Source organism: Cebus imitator, unplaced genomic scaffold, assembly GCF_001604975.1.
Source record: "Cebus imitator isolate Cc_AM_T3 unplaced genomic scaffold, Cebus_imitator-1.0 Scaffold187, whole genome shotgun sequence".
NCBI lineage: Eukaryota > Metazoa > Chordata > Mammalia > Primates > Cebidae > Cebus > Cebus imitator.
The window spans coordinates 2464165-2475904 of NW_016107502.1; the positions used below are offsets into that span (position 1 = coordinate 2464165).

The 11740-nt window shown below is 53.1% G+C and overlaps 1 protein-coding gene across 1 annotated transcript in view; it reads right to left on the minus strand.

Moving 5' to 3' along the window:
- The window catches only part of CD9 (CD9 molecule), a 40734-nt gene extending 34304 nt beyond the window's left edge, over positions 1-6430 (minus strand). Inside the window, exon 1 of the mRNA XM_017546162.2 lies at positions 6185-6430. Coding sequence (XP_017401651.1) covers positions 6185-6250 — 66 coding nt within the window. The 5' untranslated portion in view covers positions 6251-6430. The remainder of the gene's footprint in view (positions 1-6184) is intronic.
- Between the last annotated feature and the right edge of the window lie 5310 nt (positions 6431-11740).

The window sequence follows — 11740 nt, forward strand, 5'->3', positions numbered from 1 at the left end:
AAGACAAGAAAAAAAAAAAAAAAAAAAAAAAAAAAAAGATGTAATAGTCTAGGATGACAGCATATAGTACTTAAAAACTATCCACAACTAAGTATTTTGGGGGGGCGCTGGAGGGAAGGAAATTACTGGATAGATGTAATTATTGTGAAATTATCTCATCTGGGGGCAGGATGTTGCTTTCTACAGCTGTGCGCCATCACTTGACGGAAAACAAGAATGTCCCTGGACAAGCATGGCTTTTTCCATGGAATAAAACAGACAAGTAATCTGCAGTCAGGCCTTAAAACATAAATCTAAGAAATGTAGTCCAGGTGAGGTAGCTCACTCCTGTAATTCCAGCATTTTGGGAGGCCAAGGCGGGCAGATCGCTTGAGCCTAGGAGCTTGAGACCAGCCTGGGCAACATAGTGAGCTCCTGCCTCTATAAAACAATTTAAAAATTAGCTGGGTGTAGTACGTGCCTGTAGTCCCAGCTACTCAGGAGGCTGAGGTGGGAGGATCGCCTGAGTCTGGGCGGTTGAGGCTGCAGTGAGCGATGACTGTACCACTGCACAGAGGTGACAGAGTGAGCACCATCTCCCCCCGCCAAAAAAAAAAAAAGGAAATGTAGAAAGACTAGCCCCTTGCCTCCACCCCTCCCTGCACTTTTTTTTGTCTTCTGAATTTCCTTCCTAGTTGCAAAGGATTTTTCCCACTCTCGGAGGGCATGGGTCTGACGGGCTCTCACCCAGATTTTCAGACTCTTACTGAAGTCATTGCTCTTCTGTATGTACGGGGTAAAGCCTGTTTCTGCGAGGCTTTGGTTGAAAAGATCTGTGATGGATCCAAACAAAGTCCCACTGACCCTAACCTGGGGGAGGGAGGAACACAGAACATAAACATGGAGCTTCCTCCAACTTCGCCAGTCTCCTTTCCCTAGCCCCACACAGGTCGTCTAGAATAGGCTTCCAGTAGGACCACAGAAGCTGTGGTTGGGGTGACCTCAGGCCCCCTACCCTCACACCCAGGCTTACCCAGGTGAGAACCACACCCCGGCAAGAACCGCCAAGGTCTGTGTTCTTAAGAAAAGGCGCTTTTGTAAATCCAAGGTATTATTAAGTTCCAAACCCAACCCTGTAACCAAGTCCAAAAGCTACGCCTCCTTATAAAATGAACGGAACAGGGGGAAAAAAAAACAGACAAAACAAACACGGGACCGAAGCTGTGTGTCTAAGGAGGAGATTCCCATCCAACACTCCTCCCGGAGGAAGGGGTGAGAAAGACGATTTGTGAGCCCAGCAGCCACAGAAGGCTCAACTAGAGTCAGTGCTGGCGAGGACCTAGAGGGCTGCTTATCAAAGCACTCCCAAATTCAGGCGGAGCCAGTAACTGCTTCCTCACAGCACAATAGAGCAGGGTCTGGAAGGTGCTGTGGCCACATTGAAAAGAAAGGGGTAGAGAACGTGAGCAGGAGAGTGCGTGTGTGCGCGCAGAGGAATCCTCACCAACATCAAAAAAAGATCGGGTCTTTGTTGTTTGTACCACGGTGGGGGTTGGGGAGAAACCAGCAAGATTCTGGGCAAAGGATGCAGATACCTGGCCTCAGCTCACCTCTCCCCAGGCCTGCCAGCTTCACCCCAGTGCAGGCTGTCTGGGCGCTGGAGATAGGAGCCATTTTATGCGATGGCCCTAGCAACTTGCTTCTGAGGTTTGAAAAGGGGAGCCATGGGGAGGGGCTTTTGCTGCTGCCACCCAACTTGTGCACACCCTGCCCAGATCCAGAATCCTGATTCTTAGGGTTTCTCTGACATGCAATTTTCTTTTCAGAGCTGGACCTCCCCGCAGTCAAATGAGTGGTAGCAACCCATGAAATGGAGGCAGGGTTTTGACGCACAGGACAAAGTTGGCACAGATACAGAGGAAGAGGCCGGGAGGCAGGTGTGTGGATTGGGAGTATCCTCCTGGCCACACCTGCGGTTTAGACTTCCACACTTCTAATAGAACCGTTCCCACCCTCCCCAGGGCCCCAGTCTACTCTCCACTAGTGAATAGCAATAGCTGCCATTGGAAGATGGATCTAGTGCAATCTACTACGCTAAGTGCACTACACACACTCCCCATTTAACTCTCACGGCAACTCTGTGGGGTAGGCCCCAGCCCCCTCTGGTGATGGGACACAGAACCCAGAGCTGGTGCTTTGATCACTAGGCTAAGTATTAAGGTATACGGGCAATGAACACAGAGCCTCCTAACAGAGAGACAGCACCCAGGGCGAGGAGAGGGAACCGAGAGGTCACAGGAAAGAGACGCACCAGCCAAGCTCTTGCTCCAGAGGTAAAGGTCAAGAAAAGCCTCGTGTCCATCTCCCACTTCCAATTCCTGACTTGTATTTTGTTTATTATTATTATTATTATTTATAGACTTAGGGAGTACAAATGTAGTTTTGTTACATGGATATTTTGCCTGGGCAACCATCACCAACGCAGTGTACATTGTACCCAATAGTGGCTCCGATTTTGGGTGGTGTACGAAAGTCCTATGCTGCGGGTGGTGTGTGTAGGGGTGTTGGCTTCATAGACTGAGCTTGAAAGGACCTTTTGAGAACATTTGTTCCAAGTCATTGTTTTACAGATGAGGAAACTGTGGTTTATAGCACAGAAGTGACCAGTTCAAGGTTTCAAAATGAGGTGAAGACAGAGCTGGGCTCACACCCAGGTCTCTGAATTCCCAGTCTAGGTCTCTGTGTGTTTCACACCACGTCTCCTAGGTCCAGGAGATACCATTTCTTGGGAGAGACCTCCCTGACCCATACTGCTATTTCCATCAGGGAGCAAGGGGTGAGAGACAGCGAGCAAAGGGGCTCAGGGAGGTGGGGAGGGACTGGGCTCTCTCAGAATAGCCAACCCTTTCTCTCTTTTGCCCTAAGGAGTTCTTTCCCTTGTCTGACCAGAAAGAGGGCAGACATCCAAGTGTCAGATTCAGGGGAATAGAATGGGAGACATATGCCTGGACTGGGCCTAACCCTGGCTCCCCGCTTTCAGCGGGAGAAATACTTGTGTTGTCTACCACGTGGACATCAGTAAGATGTTTTCCCTCTCAACTGTTTTATGGGGGTGGGCGGGCGGGCAGGGAGGTCTGAAGCAAATGTAGAAACAACCAAGATAGAGCTAGGAGGGCTGGTTCTGGAGGCGGTGGAAGAACAGACTGATTAGCTGGTTTGGCTGTGGCCGTCAGAGGCCTGACCTGGTCTGGGCAGGCTGTGCAGACTTGGCTGTCAGGGAGTCATCCACAGGGATGCCATCAGGCCAGAGAAGCGGCATAGCCCCCCAGAACACCCTACTCACTGAGGCTGGCCTCTCTCCGGATCCTGGCGGGACACCCCCTCTCGGCAACCTCTGTGTGAGGTGCTGGTGGGCCCTGGCCTCACAATTCCTGCTTTTCAAGGCCCACATCAGGTTTCAAATGCCAAGTTTATAAATGCCTGGTCTCCAGGAGAAACGGATGTGGTGACAAGATAATCACCAAGCAGTTCCCTTGGGTTACAGCCTCCCTTAAGAGAGTTTCGGGTGCTTCATCCCACCCTTCTCCCATTCCTACTCAGAAGCCAAACCCAGTTGGGTAAGGTAACTTCTGAGACCACCCTGCCCCATCACTTTGGAAAAGTCACCTAACCTCTCTGGAGAGTAGTTTCCTGATCGTCAGCACAGGGACAATGCTTCCAGCTCTTGGCTACATCATGGGACTAGAACAAGAAAGAACTCTGAAGACTAAGACGGCAGAAGTGGACTGACCACAGCTTTTCATTACATCATTTCCTAGGGGATGAGGGCTTCACCTCCATAGGGTCCCAGATACAGGACAAATGAACAATAATTCAGGAAAACATAGCTACTGCCCACCTTCCTGCCTCTGATGAAGATGGAAGAGGACAGAAGTAAAGTAAGGGGCCCAGGGGCTGTACTACTGGCTCTGTCTCTGTGATCCGGGTTAAATCACCCAGTCTCTCTTCCTCTGCTGCCTCACTATGAATAAGAGGGCTGGACCGCATGATCTCCAGAAGTCATTCCAAACATCTCCAGTGTGAGTGATTTCTGTTTCAGACTCCACAGCTCATCAGCTGTACCTACACCAGGGCCGGGGGTGGGGGGTTCTGAATACAAGTAGGGTGGGGACAGTATGGACAGATTGCAGGCCAGCAGGCCACAGACAGAGCAGATACCAGGTGGCCCTAGGAGCCTTGCCTCAGCTTCCTGCATAAGCCATGGGGCAGATGGGGGGAGGGAGGCACACTGTGGCAGCCTATGTTTCCCTACAGTCCCAAACCTCCATGCAGTCTAGGCAGACAGCTGAGGACTGATCAACACACCGGCAGGAGAGACTGTACCAGGGAGGGGAGAGGAAAACTCCCAAAGGTCAAGGGTGGGTGAGGCCAGCTGCCTTCCCACATAGTTCTCTGCTACCAGGGATTGCCTGGCAGCTGGCTGGCTGCTGGGGTGGGTGGCAGCACAGGAGGGGATGCCCACTGCAAGCAGGGTCTCCTTAAAGCAAGTCAAGGTTTGGAGCACAGCTGTGTGCCGTCCTCACTAGGGTATGTGTTGGGTAGGGTGACTGATGCACCAGGGCAGGCCAGTCTTTGCAAGTTCAACCACCCTTTCAGCTCTAGGGAAGAGTAAATCTTAGGACATTTGCCTAAGGAGGCTGTGGGGACCTCAGTGACCAGCTCCAGCGGGAAATAAGTGCACTTTTTTCTTTTTTTTGAGACAGGGCTCACTCTGTCACTCAGGCTAAGTAAAGTGGTGCAATCATGACTTCAGCAGCCTTGACCTCCCAGCCTCAAAAGATCCTCTCACCTCAGTCTCCTGAGTAGCTGGGACCACAGGTGTGTGCCAACATGCCCAGCTAATTTTTGATTTTTTGTAGAGATGGGCGGGTCTCATTATGTTACCCAGGCTGGTCTTGAACCCTGGATGAAAGCAATCCTCCTGCCTCAGCCTCCCAAAGTGCTGGGATTACAGGCATGAGCCACTGTGCCTGGCCAAGTGCACTTTTTTGTTACAAGGCTCTGGTGGCATGCACCTGTTTCTACATCCATCTATCTTGAGAGTGGTACAGCCTACCTCTCTATACCTTTTCCTGCCTTCAGAGACGCAAATATTGTCATGTGTGTGCAGGGAATGTGGCTACAGAAACAAGAACACAAAGGTTTTCTATTCCTTGCTTCTGTCGCCTGTCTTCCCATTTGTAGACACTAAGTGGCATGCCGCGGGTGTCCCTGGAGCTCCCGGCCCCGCTGGCCTCTCAAGATGAACGTCCGCTCTGCGCCCTGCCTGGCCTTGGGTGGGCCGGCTGGGAGGGGAGGGGACGAGGCCGAGGCCGAGGCCCTCCTGGGCAGGCAGCCGGCTGGCACCTGATCTCTCCCGGAAATGCACACACAGGACTCATCCCACTAGAGGCGCAGATAGGCATCTGCCCGTCCTCTCCCCAACTCTCAGAGTTCTCTCCAGTGAAGATACTTATCGCCCTTGAAAGAAATCAAGACAAGCTAGTCTTTCAGGTAGCTTCTAGGGAGCTAGGCGTTCTCAGGGCGGCTCAGAATCCTTCTGAGGGCGCGGAGGCCTGCGAGGTTCCTCCTCAAGGGCGGAGGGGCCCCTGACTCTGACTCGGGGTCTGAGTCCAGGGGCCGGACCCGCCTCCGGGGCACCCCTTACGCTCCTATGTAAAAGTGAGAGCAGCTCCTGGCTGAGCTCTCGCCTCGAACGCACCCTCCCTTTCTCGCCCCCCTACCACCTGGGAGACCCCACCCGGCCACGAGACGCACTGCCCACCACATCCTCCTTGGCCCAAAGAGGGGTGCCCCGCTTCTCCCTGCCTTCCCCTCTGGCACTCGGAGAGGCTTGGGCTGGGAGGAACCACACAGCGTGGCTCAAATCGAGCGATCAAGGGCTCAGGACCCGCCCGCACGCCCCTACTCAGGAGGGCCGGGCTCCCACTCCCGCTGGGCGGTGATGAGCCCCCACCCGAATGCGCCCGTCCCACCCGGCTCCGGACCCGGCCTTGGAGCCAACTGGGAGCCACAGGGCCCTCTCTCTTCCCGCCCGGAGCCTGCCCGGTGCAGGCAGTGCCAGCTGCCGGCACCCGCGGCCAGTGTCCGGGGCCCGCGAACAGGTGGCCCTGGAGAGGAGCGCGCGGCAGTCGCGCTCACTTACCCAGAAGATGAAGTTAAATCCGAAGAGCAGGTATTTGATGCACTTGGTGCCTCCTTTGACCGGCATGGTGAGGGCTAGCCTGGCCTGGGCCGAACGGGTGCGGCACTGGGTGGCGTGCGCAGCTGGAACGGGCGGGACCCGGCGCTGGACAGAGATGCGGGCGGCTGCGGGCTGGCCTCGGCTGCACTTTTAAAAAGTGCCACTCCTTAGGACGCTGGACCCGCTGCGGTGCGCATGTGCCGGGAAAAGCCGCCCCCACACCCCCGCCGGCCACGCCTCCCGCCCCCGGCCGCGCCCCGCCCCGGCCCCACCCGCCCCGCGGAGCCGGACCCGCTCCCTGTTTCCCCGCCTCGCTCCCGCACAGCCCCGCCGAGTCGCCCTCCCCACCACCCGCTACCCCCTCCTCCTTCCAGCCGCCGTGGTCTTTCCAGCCGCCACTCCCTGCCACTTTCACCGTGGACTTTTGTGGAGGCCTCGCCCTTCCGGTTCCCCAGCGTTTGGTCTGGGCGCCCGGCCCGGCGCTTTACTTTGGGAGACTCTCCCCGGGTCGTCTGGGCTAAAGGCCCCTTGCCCGAGGCCGGCTGCCGGAATGAGGGGCCCCTCTGCTTTGCGAGGATTAAAGGGAAGCCGCCTGGCCTAATTTCGCCCCCGCCTGTCTCCTTGCAAATCTTCGCTCGCTGGCCATACTCTTCATTGGGCACGGCACGTGGGGCAGGAGGAATTAGAAGCGCGCAGTCTGGGTGGGTAGACGGATGGAAGGCTTTTGGAAGTAATTAGCAAGTACCTATCACCGAATAACAACAGGGCTGAGGGCTGGGCAGTCCCCAAGCTCTTCCTTAACTTGAGGGTTAGTGGCCCCAGAGGGTTTGTCGCCGGCTGCTGTTCTCTCTCTGCTTCTCCGCCCCACCCTCCCTCCTGCGTCTTTGGACTTTCTGCTGCCTTGGACTGCTCCAGATGCCGAGTTCGGAGCGTTTCTTCTCAGCTCAAAAACTTTCTGTAGCTCTCCAGATTCAAGGACCTAAGTCGAAATTCCTCGTCCTGCCTTCAAGGCCCTGTACAGCGCACACATCTGACTTCTGCGGGACCCGGAGCCCCGCCCCTACCCCGCGGTCACAGTGCTCAGCTCTGCGTGCGCTGGCTGGCTGGCTCTCCCCGCGGCACTTGTAGAAATTCTATGGGTCTTTAAACACTCCTTTCCTGATTCTCTGGACTGAACGAGGAGAGTCCCCTTCTTCTGAAGTCCCAGAATCCCTTTGTATTTTTTTCAAAATGAAGTTTCCTTTTTTTTTTTAGACGGGATTTCACCGTGTTGGTCAGGCTGGTCTTGAACTCCCGACCTCAGGTGATCCGCCCGCCTTGGCCTCCAAGGTGCTTGAATTACAGGCGTGAGCCACCACGCCCGGCCTCAAAATGAAGTTTCCTTTAGTGTCCTTGCTTATTACAAAAGCAAGATATATTCCTTACAGAAACAACAGAAATACCAAGAATTAAAAGGTACAGCCCTGAAAATTCTTCTCACCAGAAACAGCCACTGTTAGCACATTGTTGCTGTTTTTACGCTGTTTATTATCATAGAGCTGTCTCATTGATTCAAAAACATTTTTCAGTATCTACTAGAGTATTTCATTAGGGGTAGGAGCTGAAAAAAAAAAAAAAAAAAGGATTATCCCTTGTTTCTGCCCAGGGTCCAGTGCGGGAGTAGACAGGCAGCCAGACAATGGGTGGTGGATGATAGGTGGAGTTACAGAGAGAGGCTTGGAGGCTAAGCGACTAAGGAGGGGTCTCAGACCCAGACTGGGAAGTGATGCTGCAGAACCACAGGGAAAGTTGCCGTCAAGGGAGAATCCTGGGCAAAGGCTGAGGCAGGGGCTGCCCGGGCTCCGGGCTGGAGCTTGGGGTCATGGAGAGGTTTGTCCCGGGTGAGGAAGAGCCTTGCTCTCCTGTGCTTTGCACTCTGAGCATTAGGGGCCACCGAAGGGTCTAAGCAGGGGAATGGTTGGATCTGCTGTTTTTTTCCTGAGGTTCTCTGCCTGTGTTTTAGGCAGTTGGGTGGGGGAAGGCTGGAGAGGCAGGTAGGAAGCCCCTTGAGGACCAGGACCATCATCTCCAGTCCTTGACTGAGTGCTTTAGGGGATTCCATGGAACATGGAGATGTTGTATTTGGGGAGATGCAATTGGCTGATATGAGGGAAGCAGTGGGAGATGAAGGTTGAGCTGAGGACCAGGTGCAAATCTGCTAGCAGGCTGTGGAGTGGCACAGGTGAGAGAGGTGAATGAAGGCGGGGCATTGGGATAAAGGCTGGAGAGGGCAGGGCAAAACCGCCTGAGGGGTCAGGGTGGGGAGGGGAAGGGGAGATCAAAGGCAGAGTAGCAAAAGCTAGGAACAAGTAGGGTCACAGGGCATGTCCCCAAGTCAATCTGAGTCTGGAAGGCTCCCCAGAGCAGGAGACATTGCAGCCGCTGACTTGACTTGGGAAGGTGGGTCAGTAGGCAAGGCGAAGGAGGGAATTCCAAGCAGAGGGGACTGTGTATGCAAAGACATAGAAGCAGGAAGCGGCAGGCAGCTGGCTGCACTGGGGAAGGTACCGATAGCAGTAGAGGGAGTGGAAGGAGGACGAGGAAGGAGAAGCAGGGACTCAGTGGAGCCTACTGCCAAGGAGGGCAAGCAGAGGAATTCTGGTGATGCCTGACTTTACACATCCTAACCGGTGTCCAGGAGGATTCCAGCACAGGGCAGAAGTGTGAAGCACCCTGGAGGGCAGGGGGTGGGAAGGAGGCCAAAAACCAGACAATGTTTCTTTGTGCGGCTTTGGGCCTGCATCCATCTATGTTGGGAGAACAGGTCTTAGGGAAATAAATTTTTTAGCACATCTCTCCCTTTTTCCAAGTTAACAAAGACTGGTGGGAGGAGTTCAGTACATATTTAAGTTTATAATAGAAACGACTTACCTTTTTTTGTTCCTTGAGATGGAGTCTCACACTGTTGCCCAGGCTGGAGTACAGTGGTGTGACCTCAGCTCGCTGCAACCTCTGCCTCCTGGGTTTAAGCAGTTCTCCGGCTCAACCTCCCAAGTAGCTGGGATTACAGGCGCATGCCACCACACCGGGCTAATTTTTTGTATTTTTAGTAGAGACAGGGTTTCACCATCTTGGCCAGGCTGGTCTTGAACTCCTGACCTCGTGATCCACTCGCCTCGGCCTCCCAAAGTGCTGGAATTACAGGCATGAGCCACTGCACCCGGCCCAGAAATGACTTCTTAGAGTAAACTGAGTGTTGAAACAGGTAATCCACAGTGAGACATTAGAACCTGCCTGCCACAGAAGCGCTGCAGAAATGCTGCCTGTTGCTCCTCTTCTATTATTGTTTACAATGAAGAAAGAATTGGGGGTAGCCTATAATTTAGTGCCACTTTCATATAATCAGGGCGTCCTTATTATGCGATAAGAGCATTGGATCTGAAGTGAGGGGGTCGAGTTCTACTCTTGGCCCTGACCCCTTGGTCTGTATTAGGCAGGCAGCGTGCTCTCTGGGCGTCAGTCTCCTCACCTGTACAAGAGTGTTGTGAAAAGAAAATAAATCTCAGGACTCCAAAATCACTAAGCCAAAGGGAAAAATCAAGCTGGGAACTGCCACAGGTAAACCTGCCTCCCATTTTATTCCTAAATAAGGTAGCTACCAAGATTTTTAAAAAACGTTTAACCTGGTTATTCTAGAGAGAGGGGGAAGAAAAAACTGCTATGAATGGGCTGGGCGTGGTGGCTCCTGCCTGTAATCCTAGCACTTTGGGAGGTCGAGGTGGGCGGATCATGAGGTCAGGAGATCGAGACCATCCTGGCTAACACGGTGAAACCTCATCTCTACTAAAAATACAAAAAATTAGCCAGATGTACTGGCACATGCCTGTAGTCCCAGCTACTGGGGAGGCTGAGGCAGGAGAATTGCTTGAACCCGGGAGGCGGAGGTTGCAGTGAGCCGAAACTGCGCCACTGTGCTCCAGCCTGGCAACAGAGCAAGACTCAGTCTCAAAACAAAAAAAGTTTAAACTGGTTATTCTAGTTAGAGAGAGCAGGGAAAAAACGCTATGAATGGGCTGGGCGTGGTGGCTCACGCGTGTAATCCCAGCACTTTGGGAGGCCGAGGTGGGCGGATCATGAGGTCAGGAGATTGAGACCATCCTGGCTAACATAACACAGTGAAACCGTCTCTACTAAAATTAGCCGGACGTGGTGGCACATGCCTGTAGTCACAACTACTTGGGAGACTGAGGCAGAATTGCTTGAACCTGGGAGGTGGAGGTTGCAGTGAGCCCAGATCACACCCCTGCACTCCAGCCTGGGCAACAGAGCGAGACTCTGTCTCTAATAATAATAATAATAAAAATCTATGCACTTCCCTCACAGTTTGCCCACTAGGAAGTTCCTTGTGGGCCCTATGGTATTTGTCCTAAAACAGTTGAGTTTCACCCTGACAACTAGTTTATCTTCACAGGTACTAAAAGGAACAGAGGACAGAACTCTGAATCATCCCTCTGCTCACCTGAGACAAATGCATATCTGATTGCTTCCTCCAATGTAAAAATGCAGATTCACTGAGCTGGACAAGGCATAAGTGACCATTTCTCTGCCCGCCTCTGCCCTGTAAATTGTGCATTCAGTGAGAGGATGATCAGAGACTCAAAAGAAGGCAGCCATTTGTCTCTTACCTAATTTCTTAATTAGATGAGAAATACTTTCTTCCTCTTTCCCCAACGGCCGCCTTTTAAATATTGGAGCCCTCAAAATCATCTTTGCAGAAGGCACAGATCTGCCTGCTGGGTGCACGTCTGCAACGTTGGCAAAATAAACTTTCTACATTGATTGAGACCTGTCTCAGATACTTTTTGGTTCACCGCATTTTGGGTCAGGAGGTGTCTTGCATTCCTCCTGATGTTTTATGACGCAGTAAACCTCTGGGCCAACATGTGTTTGTTAACAGGCAGTTCGTGCTACAGGCAACCAGGAAAGGGAGCGATGGAAAAATGATGTTTTGCCTTAACTGGAAGAGGAAAATCTGGGTAAGCCCCTGAGTCAGAAATCACATGGAAGCAGCCCGGCCTTCCAGGCTTTGTGGTGCTGGAGTGGGAAAACTTTTCCTCCCTTCCCTCAGGGGATCCTGTTTCTGGGAAAGAAACCCCAGCTCAGGCTCAGGGTCCACTTTCCTTCTTGTGCGCCCCCTGGTGGTAATATTTGAACACGCAGAGGCCAGGTGAGCTCATGAGCCATCACACCCACGCCCCAGGTCCCTCCAGCTGTGGGCAATGACTTTGTAAGGCAACAGGCAGGACCCCTGCTCTCACAGGCCACGAAGGCCCTTCCAGCCACCACACCAGTGGCCATGTTGATTCACCTCCTTCACTGCTGGAAGCTTCTCTCCTGTTCCTCTTGCTAAGTTCAAATGCACCACCTCATGAAGCCCTCCTGGAGCACGCCGGCCATTTTCTCCGTGGATTACCTTATTTGAGTCTCTCATGGATGACTCTTTGGTCATCATCATTTTCCTTTATGTGTCCACCTCTT